The 15934-nt window shown below is 49.4% G+C and overlaps 1 protein-coding gene across 1 annotated transcript; it reads left to right on the top strand.

Annotated features, from left to right (window-relative positions):
- Positions 1 to 900: 900 nt before the first annotated feature.
- Positions 901 to 15542, top strand: PLEK2 (pleckstrin 2). The gene is made up of 9 exons (XM_063091868.1): positions 901 to 993; positions 6866 to 7030; positions 8493 to 8674; positions 9959 to 10050; positions 10344 to 10531; positions 10764 to 10865; positions 12276 to 12359; positions 14296 to 14374; positions 15115 to 15542. The coding sequence occupies exons 1-9, from the start codon at positions 952 to 954 to the stop codon at positions 15240 to 15242; spliced, it is 1062 nt and encodes a 353-aa protein (XP_062947938.1). The 5' UTR covers positions 901 to 951; the 3' UTR covers positions 15243 to 15542.
- Positions 15543 to 15934: the final 392 nt, after the last annotated feature.

The following is a 15934-nucleotide window of genomic DNA, read 5'->3' as shown; positions in this document are numbered from 1 at the left end:
CGCTTCCCTCCTAGGCATCTGAGGGCCTTTCCCCCGCCTGGTGGAGTCCTGACAGGACCCTCACACTGGAATGCAAATAATGAATGTGTGACCATGTCCTAAGGCTTACTAGACAGGTTCAGTACTACGGACGTTTCCTTTTGTTTCAGGCTCCAATATGGCCTGGTAGGACAGGGTTGTTCATTCTGTCTTTATTTAAAATGTTGATATTTCATTCATCGTGGGGGTTATTTTGGCATGATTTTTTTTTTTTAAATTGCTCTGACATATTACTTATCTAGATTACCGTGTTCCTTGGCACCCCTTAAATTTTGCCACTAATGTTGGAGTCTTTGGCTCTACCTTTTTATTGGGAGGGGGGCAGTGTGTTTCTGGGGAAAGGGGTGCTGCAGGCTGTGCCCGCCTCTTAATAAACCTGTGACCCTCCTGTCGACGAGAACTTTTCTCTGTCCCCACCAGAGCCCGGGATCAAGCTCCCAACCCAGTTCCACCCCTTCCACTCTCCCACCCCCACTTTCATTGAGCTCAGGGATGGCTCCACACCCTCGAAGTCCTTTCAGTTCCGTTTAATTCGATAGGTGTTAATCAGGGGCGATGGGCTCAATGCCAGGTAAGCACCCGGGGAGGCTGGGGGTGGAGGAAGCTGGGCAGAGAGTCTGGCACAGCAGGAGGCGCTCCCGGAGGGGACACCCCACCAGTCGGAGAGAGCGGGGCAGGGTGGCCGGCTCTGCACCTTGAGCAGTAACGCGGACCCTGGAGCTCCCGCAGGTGGGGACGTCCCCGCAGAAATCCTGGCCTGGGCTGACTTCCTGCCCCGGAGGCCCCGGGGCTGGAGCTCTGGACACGCGCCAGGGAGGCGTCGCCCGGCCGCGTCGGAGCCGCTTCCTGGGCGCCGCGGGCGCGGGCTGCGGGGACAGCGCCCCTGGGGTGGTCCCGGCGCGCGGCGGCGACATGGAGCACGGCGTGCTCAAGGAGGGCTATCTGGTCAAGAGGGTGAGTGCGCGCCCGGGCCTCGCGCCTTTCCCGGGGAGGGAGCGGGGGCGCCGGCGGTCACCGGGGCGCGCAGGCCTGTCCCAGTCCTCAGCCCCGACGCGGGGATCGGGCCGCCCGGGGCGCTGCGGAGCTGCACGGGGGCCGCGGAATAGTGAAGAGGGGCCGCAGCACAGCAAGGGTGAGGACGCCGCTTGGGTAGGGCGGCGTGGGGTCTGGGGCAGGCTGCCGAAGTGGGTATCTTAACTAAAGCAGCTTATCAGACGATCATGAATATATGATATTTCAATGTCACTTATTAAAATGTCATAGGTGTGCTCTGCAGTTTCAGAGGAACCTGTGGGGGCGGGGGAGCAATGCTGTGCTTCCTAAGCACTTACTGTTTGCCAGTCTAATCTTCTCGGCGGTGCTGCAGGGTCGGTAGGACCACCTTCCCCCGCTTCCACCAAGGGGAAGACAGCTCAGAGAGCTTAAGTAACCTGCACAGGGTCAGGGAAGTGGCGGGTGGCGGCTGGTGGAGCCAGGATCAATGGTCCCGTTCAGGACCCCAGGTCTGTTCCTGTCTATCCAGCGCCTTGCAACGGTGGGTGTGGTTATCACTCCATTACAGATGAGGAAACTGAGGATCAAAAAGAAATGCTTGCGGGCCGGCCCGTGGCTCACTTGGGAGAGTGTGGTGCTGACAACACCAAGTCAAGGGTTAAGATCCCCTTGCCCGTCATGTTTTTTAAAAAAAAAGAAAGAAAGAAAGAAAGAAATGCTTGCCCAGAGCTCCAGACCTAGCAGCTGCTTGGACTGGAAGCCCATGTTCTGACTGTCCATCCTCAGTCCTTCCCCATCACCCCAGGTGGCCCGCAGTACGCAAGAGTCCACACAAAAACGGGATGCCTGGGATCAGGGGAGAAAATGAGCGACGGAGCCGCTGCAAGAGGAAGTTCGCACCAAACCCTTATGCTAACATAGTAGCACAGCCTACAGATGTGCAAATCCGGCATGAGCCTTTTGGCTCTTCTGCTGAGTGGGCAGCTTTGGAGGGGGCTGATGAGGGATGAAGGACTTTCTCTCTCACCTCCCTGGTGGCCAGATCAGCCCCCATAAGCCCTGAAGTCAGATCACTTTCGTGTTCTGTACCTAATGTGTCTACACAGTGTTGCATGTAATTTGACTCAGGAGGGCGGGTGTGTTATTTGCTCAAAACTGTAAGCAAGGAGGGTAGGAGGCTGATGCGAGATCGAGGGTCAGACTGAATACAAGCAGTTCAGAAGGCCATGCCCACTTCATACCACTGTGACTGAAATGATACGCTGGTCCCCACTGCATGGGAGGTGGCTGCACCTCCGAGAGACAACCTGGGGGAACTTCTGTCGTCTCCCACTGAACTGCAGCTTGTGAGGTGGGAGTGCTAGTTGGGCAGGGGGTTTTGGCTGGCATGGTGATAGCTGGGCCCTGGTAGGCGCCTGTGGAGGAATGGAGTTAACACAAGGACAACCGCCCTCAGGTGGGGGCTTTGTGGGCCTCCTCCTGTTTCGGGGGTTCCCTAACATGATCCGCCACCACCATCACCACACAGAGTCAGAGAGGGCTAAAGGGAAAGCCACAGAGCTTGCCAGGATGTTGCCAGGAGAATGATGGGAGCTCTCTTCCAGATGGCCTGGTTAGGGAATCCAGGCTGCAGAAAAGGGAGGAGAGTCAACGGGTCCGGCCCCAAAGCCCGCAGAAGGAAGGTGGCTTGGCTGAAACACCTAAAGCTCATGCCAGCCCAACTCAAAGACGGGGCTTTAGAGCCTGACCCTGAGGCAAGCAGAAGCCACACCCCTTCCTGCACACTGAGGTGAGGGACCTGGCCCCAGTGTCCCTGCTGTGGTCCCCACCTGCTTATCAATCCTGACTTTTTCTCTCCCCACCCCCATGTCCCCTTTCCTTCTGGGTAGCAGCAGCAGCCCCCGTGTCCCCTGGAGAAGTTTCAGGGCTGTGGCATTGGGATTCCATAGATTTAGGAGGGTGTACAGCCCAGAGGTGGGGCAGGGCCCGAGCTTGAAGCCAGCGTGCAGAACAGTCATCACTGGTGAGGCGGCGCTGAGACAGACAGGCAGGGGCACGATGGATTTGCTCTTAACCCGGCCCAGACAAGAAAGAAGCAAAGCTCCAGACAAAGTGCAGGGAGCTCACTGGGCCTGGCTCTCAGGAGAGTGAGGGAAGGAGGCCGGATGAGCAGTGCTTTTCATGCAGGAAGAGGTGCTGCCGCAGGGCGCACATCCTGAACAACGTGCTGCACTGTTAAAGTGCTTTGGCCTCGGGATTTTTTTTTTTTTAAAGATGACCGGTAAGGGGATCTTAACCCTTGACTTGGTGTTGTCAGTACTACGCTCTCCCAAGTGAGACCGGCCATCCCTATATGGGATCTGAACCTGTGGCCTTGGTGTTATTAGCACCGCACTCTCCCAAGTGAGCCACGGGCCGGCCCTTGGCCTCACAATTTTATTGTAGGACTCTATCCCAAGGAAATACAGTACTGTAAAAGCTTTATGAACAGAGTAATTTATGTAGCGAAAAAAACTGTCTCCCCAATTAAACAAATGATGAAGTAAATTATGGTATACAGACATTAAAAATGTTTATAGTATTAAAACCCAAAGAGTAAAAATATAAAAGGTATGAGTCAAGAAAAAATATCCATGGAAGAAAAAAGATTAGAGGGAGTTCTGGAGGCTAGAAGTCCAAAATCAAGGTGCTGGTAGGGCTATGCTCCCCGTGAAACCCACATGGAGAATCCTTCCTTGCATTTTCTAGTTTCTGGGGTTTGCCGGCCATCCTTGGTGTTCCTTGGCTTTAGATGCATCACTCCAATCCCTCTCTGTTGTCACATGACCATCTTCTCCAAGTGTGTCTCTCAGTGTTCATATTTTCCTCTTCCTATAAGGACACCAGTCATACTGGATTAGTGCCCACCTTAATCCAACATGACCTCATTTTAACCTGATTACATCTGCAAAGACCCTATGTCCAAATAAGATTTCATTCGCAGGCCCAGAGGTTAGAACTCCAACATATCTTTTTTGGGGACACAATTCAACCCGTAACAAGGACCATCTCTGCTTTTTCGGGGTTGTAGGGCCTTGGGCAAGACCTTTCTGGGCCTCTATTTTCTCATCTTTAAAGTTAGGGAGTAACATAGGCTTTTTCTAAGGGTCTTTCCAGCTATGACATTCTACGCTTCTTAAGCCCAGCCTTGAGGTGCCATCCCAGCTTATGGTCCCTCCTCCTCCCCCTGCAGGGGCTCTGGAAACCCCAAGCTACTAACTGCTCCAGCTGGCCCCTGGCCCCAGCCGGCTGCTGACTGACAAGGAACGTGGAGAGGGAGTCTTCTCTATGCCTAGGGAGGCCTTGTTCTTTTTCATCTTATACCTCTGACCCACTTTGCCTGGTGACTTTGGACCAGTCACTTATCCCATCTGTGCACGGCGTGGCTTATCTGTAGAGCAGGACAATGGTGCTTTCCTGCCTGTTTTGTAGATTATTCCAGCAGCCTCCAGCCGAGCTCGCTGCCCCAGTCTTACCGGCTTCATTCAGCTGTTCTGCTGCACTGTGGTCAGAGTGATCTTTTAACATGAGGACCTAAGCTTGTTATCCTTCTGCTTAAAATTATTCAAGGACTCTCCTCTGGCCACATGTAAAGATCAAACTCTGCAACATGGAACCTGAAGCCCTTGCCAGCTTGGTCCCTTTTACTTCTATTCCTTTCCCACAGGCCTTGGAGCCCAGACCATGTAGAACTACAGGAGTTTCCCAGAAGTGGCTGTGGTTTTATGCTCACCCCTCCCTGCCTTCCTGACCTGGCTAACTGCACATGGCCTTCAAGACTCAGCTCCTGTCTCTACCCCTCCAGAGAACATTCCTACCCCTACCCCACCCTCCTTTGAGCTCCCTCCTCCATCTGAGCTCCTCTTTGGGGTTCCCATCATGCCCTGTATTAGTTATCTACTGCTATGTACAAGTTACTCCAAAACTTAGCATCTTTAAACAAGACATTTATTATCTCACACAGTTTCTTAGGGTTGGGTGTCCAAGAAGAGCTGAGCTACAAGATTCTGTCTCCGGGTCTCTCATGGTGTGGCAGTCACCTGAAGCCTTGACGGGTTGAGGGGGTCACTTCCAAGCTCACTCACATGGCTATTGGCTGGAGGCCTCAGTTCCTCACCTTTCTACAGGGCTGCTCACAACGTGGCAGCTAGCTTTCCCCAGAGTGAATGATCAGGGAGGGAGGGTGGGAGGGAGAGAGTTACAGCCAATAAGAAGCTGCAGAAGTCATTTATAACCAAATGTCAGAATTGACATACCGTCACTCTGCCATATTCTATTTGTCACACAGACCAATGCTTGTAAAATGTGGGAAGAAACTACAAAAGGGTGTGATTACCAGAAGGAGGGGATCATGGGGGCCCCACCAATCATCTGTTCTGGAACTTACACTGGGTGGAGTAAGTTGTCTGTCTCCCCACTGGCTTGGGGCAGAGACTTGTTCGTCTTTGTCTTGATGCAGTAGTATTTAGTCATTGATTATTGAATGAAAAGATGAATGAATGAATGATTTCCATAATCATCTCATCGGGATTTTGTTTATTGAATTTCATTTATTTTGAATTAAAAATTTCTTCCATTATAAAAATAATACATATATAGTATAAAAAAAATAAACAAACTAGAATAGTACTCAACGGTGTAAAATGAAAAATGTTTCCATTCTTATCCCCCTGTATCCAGGCTTACTCTCTAGAGGTGACCACTGTTAACATTTCTTCCAGAAATTTTCAAAAATCCTAGAAATACTTTTAGAAATACTAAATATTTAGAAATATTTCCTGAACTACTATTAGAGTTATTTTTAGGTATGATATGAAGTAATATAAGAAAAAGCACTTTGCCTGTGTCAAAGACCATCACAACCGGTTCTCAGTGGCTCAGGCTGCTCAGTCTGACCTTGAAGGCTCCACCTGTGGCCTCCCATCTGTTGGGACTGGAATCCCTTCACTGCAGCCAACACCAGGCATTGTATTGCTATACATTTCAACTATTTTCCATTTTTTCACTATTATAAGCAATATTCCTATGTGTCTCCATACATAAAACCTTTTCTATAGTCTAGATTATTTACTTAGCATAGGTCCTCAAAGTGAAATTATTGGATCAAAGTATTTGAACATTTTTATGACAGTCACCAGCTTCTTTGAATTTTCTACCTACCATAGTAAGTCCTTTCTCATCAGCCTTTCTCCTCAGACTTCTCTCCCCTGTTATCGGTTAGGACTGTAGTTGTACATAACACATTCCACTCTAGTGAGTCTAAACAGAAGGGATTTCGTGAAGGATATTAAATAACTCAGGAATATTTGGAAGGCCAGAGAACCAGACTGGGATGCTATCCAGCCAGGGACAGTGCAGCCAGACAAAAACACCAACAGCATCAGGGTGGTGTCATTTCTATTGGAAGATGCTTCCATGGAAATATCACTGCTGACACTGTCACTTGTCCTTAATAACTCTAGGTGAGTGTGATGCTGATAACACCAAGGCCACAGGTTCGGATCCCTATATAGGGATGGCCGTTTAGCTCACTTGGGAGAGCGTGATGCTGACAACACCAAGTCAAGGGTTAAGATCCCTTTACCGGTCATCTTTTTTTTTTTTTTTCTTAAAGGGCTTTGTTACATACTCAAAAGAGATGACAAAGAGTGACAGACATAAATATTGTTCTCTCCCTCTTTGGAGAGTTGTTTTCATGACACAGTCTGGATGCCTGTGCCACTGGACACCTCTCCCTGGACACAGTGTCCTCCCCTCAGCCTCCTCACCTCAGGGCTTTCCTGTCTGTCTGTAGGGCCACATTGTCCACAACTGGAAGGTGCGATGGTTCATCCTTCAGCAGAACACGCTGCTGTACTACAAGCTTGAGGGGGGTCGGAGGGTGACCCCTCCCAAAGGCCGGATCCTCCTGGATGGCTGCACCATCACCTGCCCCTGTCTGGAGTATGAAAACCGACCCGTAAGTAAAGGCCCCAGTGCTCAGCTCCTCTTGCCCCAGACCCTTCCCACCTGTGGCCTCTTTGGGGAAGGTGGTGTGGGTAATGAGAAGAACTCAGAGTTGTAATTGAAAAACTTGAATTCAAATCCTGGCTCCACCATGTGCTGGGCATGTGACCTTGGGCCTTAGTTCATCATCAAAGATGGAAAGAGGAGAGAGGCCAACATTCTGGGAGGGTAGAATGTCTTTAGTAAAAGTGAGGAGAAGTGTGCATGGAGAGAGATGGGCAGGGACTCTGGGGATAAGGGCTGCCAGTGCGGCCACAGGGGGACATCCACTAAAGGAGTGATGGGAGAATGGCTGGGGCCGGATGGAGCACGGGGAGCCATCGAAGGTGCTGAGTGAGAGAATGCACTGATGGAAACTCTCTTAGGAAGACTAAAATGAAGAATTAAGCTCAGTCACTAACAAGATTTCTAGGTCCATAAGGAAGGGATCGTCTCTCTTGTCTTATTCACCATTTTTGCTATTAGTTTAGATGAGAGAAGTTGGGAGCTAATACTTTGGAAAACAGGATCAGAATGAAGTACTCACAGAGCACTTCTGTTTTCCAACAGAAGCGTAGACCCAGTCTACTTCAGATGACATTTAATAGGGCCAGGAGGCACATTCCCACAGCTGTTCCAACAAACGGCTAAATGCACATTTAAAGGATAGAGCAGTGGCCTACATGAAAAAGACCCTCTGCTCACTGCACTGCGTGTGGGTCTACGGCACCTCTGGCTGCCCACAGCTAATGTGGGCACAGGCTGGCTGCGCCCCTTAGACTTTCCCTGAAGCAGCGCGTTCCACTCCATGGGTCATTTTACAGGAATGTTGACCAAGTACAGAACATTTAGCAGAGGGTGAACTGGTTGAGGAGGAGCTTAAATTATGTCATATGAGGAATGTGTGAAGACTTGCGGATGCTCAGACTCAAAGGGAGCATAACTAATAGCTCTTTTGAGGTAGGCATTAATAAACTATTATTACAGATGGAGAATCTGAGGCTCAGTGAGGTTCCTAATGTGCCTGGGCATCCATAGCTACATGGCAGAGTTGGGGTTTGTGTCCAGAGCAGTCTGACTTTAAAGCCTGAGCATTTTCCACTTCAGCGTAGGGGCTGGCATAGGAAGTGAGACTTCTTCTGTGTGGTTCTGGAAGGCAGCATCAGAACCGGCATCTTCAGGAAGAAGTTCGTACGCCAACTGATCTGTCTATAAGGGGAAGACTGCCATATGAGGCCGTGAGTCCCCGTCACTGGAGGTGTCCAAGGGAATCTTTAGAGAGCACCTGCTGAGGAGTGGGGGTGGGGTGAGGTATTAGGCAGTCTCTGGGCTACCCAGCTTCTGAGATGAGCTGTGGCCCTGTCCTTTTTGCTGCCCGGCATTCTCTTGTCTGCTCGGCCTTAGAGTGCTGCTCTGACTGGCTGTCTCGTCCCCAGCTCCTCATTAAGCTGAAGACTCGAACATGCACGGAGTACTTCCTGGAGGCCTGTTCTCGAGAGGAGAGGGACGCCTGGGCCTTTGAGATAGCAGGGGCTATTCACGCAGGGCAGCCGGGCAAGGTCCAGCAACTCCGTGTGTTGAAAAACTCCTTCAAGCTGCCACCTCACATCAGCCTGCAGTGAGTGTGCAACCCTTCTGCAGCCTCCCCTGTCTGTGTGCAGTGGGGAGGGGGGACCATGCCCCTCTGCGGGTCTCTGTGGTTGCTACACAGGCCTGGCTGGTACCACCATTGTGCTTTAGGACCTTCAGCTGTCCCTGTCTTGATTATATTGCTTTCTCTGCCTGGGAATGGCCCTATCTACCCACCCCACTGCTACATAATCTCTTGAGGCCTCTGCCACTTCTGCCCACTTCAGTGACACAAAACTGTCTCATTTCAGTCAAGGAGCGCAGGGCTGTGTCATAGCTCCCCAAGAATCTCTACCAACCAAGTCATTGGTCTTGTTTGCTGCCTGGTGTTGAGAACGACGTGATCTGGTAGCTGCTGACTTCTTGCTCCACGGGGTTCCTCATTCATTCATTCATTCAAGAAATAATTATTGAGTGCCTACTGTATGCCACGCACCATGCTAGGTCCTCAGTTGATGCAAATAGGAATAAACAAGGTCTCATCTCAGGGACTGTTCAGCCCAAGTACATGAATAGAAAATGAGAAAAGATCTTGCATTGGTGGTAGTGGCTGGTCTTTGCCCTTGCCCTGATGTGGTGGTGGAGGCGATCCTACGAAGTAGGGATGTATGAAAGGAATTCCTATTGTGGAAACGCCCTCTAACTTCTCACACAGCAGAACTGTTACATCCACCAAATATGTGGTATGAATCCAATCCTGGGCTCACAAAAAACTACAAGGCTGGCTGGTTAGCTCAGTTGGTTAAAGCATGGTGCTGATAACAACAAGGCCAGGGTTCGTCCCTATATTGGTCAGCTGCCAGAAAACCCCCAAAAAACCTCCATACCAAGCACTGAAATCTTGCCTGTGTCCCTTCCCTGAGCAACACCAAGGCGAGTGCAGGGAGGAGGAGCAGCAGACAAGGGTGGGCAGGGAGCAGACTCAAAGGTGCTTGGCCCTGCGAAGTAGCTGGAGGAGTTCAGACTTAATGCAGTGGATGATGGAGAATCACGTGGGCTACTGTACACTCTTGTTTTTAGGTTAAAAGTCACAGCTCTTTAGTCTTACTGCACAAATACTTGTCTAGTATAGAAGTATTAGAACTTTTAGATTACCAAGAAGAAGAAAAGAGGCGTCTGAAAATGTCTGATGCGCAACTGAATACCCCTTTCTTCACGGTGTGTGTCACACCATTTGCCACTTGCTTTATTCCCTCAGCAGTGACTCTTGGGCCTTCCCTCATACCTGTTGGTGTGACGGGGGTCCCCTCTCCTTTGCCTTCCTTCTGTGTAGTTGCATTGTGGACAAGATGCACGACAGCAACAGCGGAATCCGTCCAAGCCCCAACATGGAGCAGGGAAGCACCTACAAGAAGACCTTCCTAGGTGAGCCTGCTCCTCCCCCAGGGCTGGGCTGACAGTGGAGTCCTGGGACATGGTCATCCAGGGCTCAGCCGTGTGCATGAGCTACCTGCACTGAGGGGCAGTGGGCTGTCCTGAGATAGCCACATGGGGGTGCGACCGCAGATCTGGGCAGCAGGTGTGGCCTTCAGTCTGCCCTTGGGTGGCTCCCCGAGGTTGCCCAGGAGGTCAAGGTCAATGACGTCATTTGGCAAGCATCCCGAGGAGGCTGGTCTGCAGCCCACCCTCTGACTGGTGCTGCCCTTGCCTTGATGCAGGCTCCTCCCTGGTGGACTGGCTCATCTCCAACAGCTTCGCAGCCAGTCGTCTGGAGGCCGTGACCCTGGCGTCTATGCTCATGGAAGAGAACTTCCTGAGGCCGGTGGGCGTACGCAGCATGGGAGCCATTCGCTCCGGGGATCTGGCCGAGCAGTTTCTGGATGACTCCACAGCCCTATACACTTTTGTAAGTTAGGGAGTGGGTTTCTGTTGCCCCTAGGGTAGAGGGAAGGAAGAGGCAACAGAGTGGGGTGGGCCAGGGGGTCCACAGTCATGGGGAGAGGCCTAGGATTTGGGGGAAGCTTTATCCCAAGGTGAAGTGGGGTTTGTGTATTGAGGGACTTCCTTTCCCCTCTGGTAGCCCCCACAGTCTGGGCCTGGGTCTTTCTCATGATTGAGTCCTTGCTTCTACCCACTAGGCTGAAAGCCACAAGAAGAAGATAAGCTCCAAGGAAGAAATGAGTCTCAACACCATGGAGTTAAGTGGCACGGTGGTAAAACAAGGCTATCTGGCCAAGCAGGTATGGCTGCCTTTGGGCAGGGAGGAGATGCACAGTTCTCAAACTCAGGGGAGGCAGGATGAGCCCAGAGGGAGGCAAGGGCCAAGACTGCTGGAGCGCACTTATCACCAGCAGCATCTGTGAACATGGCCCCAGGGAGCAAATCACATGTACGTGTACCAGACACAACGGTCATTCTGGAAGAATGAACACACACGTGATCATCACAGCATTACAAAGCAACTCGTACATAATCGCCCTGTTTCACATGTTTGTCTTGGAGGATATTGATGCTGCTGGCCTTCCGCTCCTTGTGGCCTCCTGGATGCTCTGCCTTCCTTGTGAGACTACACACCTGCTTGATGCACTTTCTGAACCAAAAATAATTATTTTCTCCATCCACGTCATTATATTCTGCAGCGCAAGCTCAGTGTTTAAAAACTGACTATGGCCACTACTCCTAAACCATGTTTGGGAGAGCAGCCATGGTAAACCAGAGGCAAACCATGTCCCCGTCATCCCTGCAGCATTTCTACCTGTGCTTAACAAAAAGAGTACCCTGTGAACAGTCACCATGTCCCAGCACAGGCAGTATAAGCAGATGTTCTGCACAGCGCTTGTGTTTGTGCACGTTCCATACCATATGAATGTGTGTGCACATGGGCACGCACACTGCTCGGTTCATTCCATTGTTACCAGGCTTGAGCTGTCATTGTTGCTTGCTTCTTGCATATCAGGATCCCCATCTGCTCTTGGATTATTTACTCCAAGGACCCTCCTTCTGCTGGGCCTGACAGGAGTTCTGAATGAGGGCAGGGAGTGAGGGAGGCCCTTGGAAGAGCATTAGGAGGGTGTTCACACAGACACACACATGTCAATATCTTACACATTTAGATTTTACCATATAATTGATCATTTCTCACTTTTTCTTTTTTTAATATATATTTTTGTCTTTGGCAGCTGTACAGGGTGTTTCTTATTCTTTTTCTAATGCAGAATGTTAAAGTGGCTCCTGTATATGTGTGCACACATGTGCACATGTACACATGCAGCTGTAGGATTGTTTAAGTCGACCCTCAAACAGTTGGTGCCCTTGGGTTAAGGTTTGCCTGTGAGCTCCCAGTCCAGTTGATATCTGCTGCCTTCCTGTCCTCCTTTATGCCCTGAGTGGTGTCCAGGTAGTTTGCCTCCTTTCCTTCAATGCAGACTCTCTTGGGCTCTGTCAACTTGACTAAACATGACAATGTTTTTGCTAAAGCATCACTGTGCAAGTTGGTGACGCTTCATTGCAATCCTGGGGTTTCCTGAAGACTGTTTTTAGAATGTAGCCCTTGGAGCAAGCTGGTTTGTTTGGGGTTTGGCATTAGATGCATGGAAGTGGGAAGAAGGGACTAGAGCTGTCACCCATGAGCCTTGAACCCTTTTTCTCAGGGGCACAAGAGGAAAAACTGGAAGGTACGACGTTTTGTTCTGAGGAAGGACCCGGCTTTCCTGCATTACTATGACCCTTCCAAGGTGAGTGCCCCATGCTCGCTGGATGCCTTGCTGATGCGTCCAGACATTCCTCCCCAATGAGCAGGCAGCTGGAAGCGCTTCCTCCCCTTTCCCAGCGTCCCTGCCAGGACTTCTGCTGCGCTGTGCCTTTCCTTCCACAGACCTGGCTACTCCTTAGTGGTTTCTTCCCTGCCCACCCCACACTTCTTGTGGGAGGGGATCTTCCTCATTTTGAGAGGAAAAGCATCTTTTAGTTTCCCCAAAGCCTGCTTTGGGCATAGGGACTCCTGACTGGTGCATCCCAACAGCTTCACCCTCTTCTATCCAAAGATCCCATTAATTCTGTCTCCCCAACTTCTTGTCCCCACCTATGTTTAGAACTTTCTTTTACTGTGTAATATTTAAGCCATAATTTACTAAATTTTTTGGTTTTTTAATTGATTGAAGAATTGCTATTCTCAGTTCCACATAATAAGTATTACTGCATGCTGACTTGATCCAATTCCAGTCAAAAGAAAAACGGCCTTTTAGTTGGACAATTCAGACTTGTCTTGTTAGATGTATGATTTTCATTAGTTCTTTGAAATAGTAAAGCGTGGGCAGTTCCTTCCTCACTGAGTTTCAGTCAGTCAGGAACTCCTACCTTAAGCCAAGCGGGGGTGAAGGAGCCCCTGGGACCCTGCCAGGCCACGCAGGAGGGGCTGCCCGAGGGGCCAACCAGTGACCTTTCCATGTGCAGGTGGCCTGGCTGAGTTCAAACTCCCTTTGGCTTCATTTTGAACCCTTTTTGAATCTAGGCGTAAACAAATGCATAGAACAAACACTTCCACTTTGAATTATCTCTCACCAACCTACCTTCTCTGTGCCCTGAAGGAGTGCACTCACTGCCTGGCTCTGTCACTATCTGTTGCCTTGGCTCTTTCCCTGCCCCCGGACTTCTCACCTCTCAAGTCTAAATCTCTTCCTCCCCTCAACTTTCCCTCCTTTGGCATGTAATACTGTAAACATCTCCAGTATTTTTGAGCTGCTTTATTTTTTGTCTTAACTCTTACTGGGTCCAGTATGAAATTATTGATTGAGGAGATTCAGGGGCCTGAGGTATGTGCTGTGTAAAATTGCTCTGAGTCATTCAGAGATACCACAAACCACAGGTTTGTTTCACACAAAGTTTTATGCCAGGCACATACTAGAGACTTGTATAATGGTGTCCAAGGTGCAAGAATCTATCAATTTTGCAGACATAACTATACATACATACTTTCTCTGAGTGGTGGGTAGGATGCACACAGTTAAGCAAGCCAGTGCATGCTTCTTCTGGTGCAGAGTGTTGGAGCTGAGGCTCTGTTTGAACTGTTTCCAGGAATGTGAAGCAGATTGATGATTTTCAAGGCCACCAGCTTGGTAACCTTAGCTGCTGTTGTAAATTTCTTGTAAATTTCACCGATGCTGGCTGTGAAATGAAGAGGCCCAAACTTCTTTACTGGTGCATGTAACTTGGCCACGGGATGTCCAAGTTCAGCCTCATCTTTTTTTTTTTTTTTTGTCTTTTTCATGACGGCACACCGGCCATTCCTATATAGGATCCGAACCCCCGGCGGGAGCGTCGCTGCGCTCCCAGCGCCCCACTCTCCCGAGTGCGCCACGGGGTCGGGTCGGCCCCAGCCTCATCTTCTATTACAAATGACTTGCACTGACTTCTTTTTTTTTTTTTTTTTTTTTTTTTTGTCGTTTTCGTGACCGGCACTCAGCCAGTGAGTGCACCGGCCACTCCTATATAGGATCCGAACCCGCGGCGGGAGCGTCGCCGCGCTCCCAGCGCCGCACCCTCCCGAGTGCGCCACGGGCTCGGCCCTGCACTGACTTCTTTAGCTGGCCTGAGGATGGTTGTAGGGGAGAGTGCAACTCTTCCCTTTTGTTCATTTACAAAATTCCTAAGTAGGTTTCCTTTTTTCTGCAGGAAGAGAACAGGCCAGTAGGTGGGTTTCCTCTTCGCTGTTCACTCGTATCTGCCCTGGAGGACAATGGCGTTCCTACTGGTAAGGTGCAACTTCTGCCCTGGCCTGAAGACCTCCGGGGCCTCCCTCCTGCACCTCAGTAATGCCTTACTGACAAAAGACTGAGTTTGGGGAGCCAAGTAGGGCTTTCTCAATGAGACAACGAATGGTGTGAGTTTTGAAGTTAATTTCAGAATTAGAAGGGCATGTGGAGTGTTTAGTGTTTTAAGACTATAATGAAATAATCCTTGTCTTTAATATTCTTTCCCCTCAGTTTCTGTGCGGATGGCCTATAACTTCCACCTGTGAATAACAGCTAAGGCTTACGCAGTGCTTTAGGATTAACAACACACTTTAATACCTGTTATCATACCAATTTTACAGTACCCAGCTATGGTAGGAAGACAGACCCATCTATGGTTGTGGAAACTGACGTTCAAAGAAGTTAAACAATTTGAAGTCAAACCCAAATCCTGTGCCTGCTTTTAAAATAAACATACTGGATTCTTTGATAAGAAACTGTAGATCCATGGCTAGCATGAGGGCAGGCAGGAGGGCTTGAAGGAATGTACAGACACAACCATTGACAGGCCTTAAGGTGCAGGTGAGGGAAAGGAGGAAGGAGGAGAAAGCACGCATCTGGTGGGATTTCCTAAACATACACATTTGTGCTGAAGAACTACTTAGTCGTATGTTTTTGCTTGTGTCTCAGTTTTCTTTCAACTGGTTCCACTTGAAAACAGACATGGATATTTAGTCACTAATGTTTTTTTTCTGCCTAGGGGTTAAAGGGAATGTCCAGGGAAATCTCTTCAAAGTGATTACTAAAGACGACACACACTATTACATCCAGGCCAGCAGCAAGGCTGAACGAGCAGAGTGGATTGAAGCTATCAAAAAGCTAACATGAAAAGGATCTCAGGGAACAGGACCAGGAGTCCTCTCCGAGTCTCTCCTATCAGAGGATACAGACAGGATTTCCTGGAGAATGGGAGTGTGTTAAGACATAACTTCTTTGTATATTTTGTACTGCTTTGGCGACAGACTGCTGAAGAATTCCTCAGATTACAAACAGCAGTGGTTCTATCTCCTTCCCCATCTTCAAGTTACCAATCTGGAAAGGCATCAGCACCTTGACTTTTGCCCATCATCACAAATCAGCCAGCCATTTCTGTGGGCACCAAAGTAGCTTCCCTTTGTTGGAACACTAACACTGGCCTCGCTGTAATGTTAAATAAAACTCAACTTTCATGAGGCTCTCTCTAAAATTGTGTCAACAACTCTTAATTCCTTTGTTCTGGCTATTAGAATTCTTGTACAAAGTTTTAGTTTTCAATGGTTTCCTATCCTGGAGGCTGTATGTACTATGGCAAAGTTGATTGTGGAAGCATTTCAAGTATCTCCGTCACTAAGATATACTTCATCTTAAAGTGGGGATGGTGGCAAAATTTTGGTTGAACATTCAGAGAATATTGCTGCAGAAAAATAAGTCATGGATGCAGTTGGAGAAATCAGTCACACATACAAAAAAAAGTAAAATTACAGCTTTTCTATGAAAAATGGGCATTTAGAGAGATGTAGAACAGGAGCTCTCTAAAGAAC

This window comes from Cynocephalus volans, chromosome 3 (genome assembly GCF_027409185.1).
Source record: "Cynocephalus volans isolate mCynVol1 chromosome 3, mCynVol1.pri, whole genome shotgun sequence".
In the NCBI taxonomy this organism is placed as follows: domain Eukaryota; kingdom Metazoa; phylum Chordata; class Mammalia; order Dermoptera; family Cynocephalidae; genus Cynocephalus; species Cynocephalus volans.
This window is presented reverse-complemented; position numbering and strand designations above follow the sequence as displayed.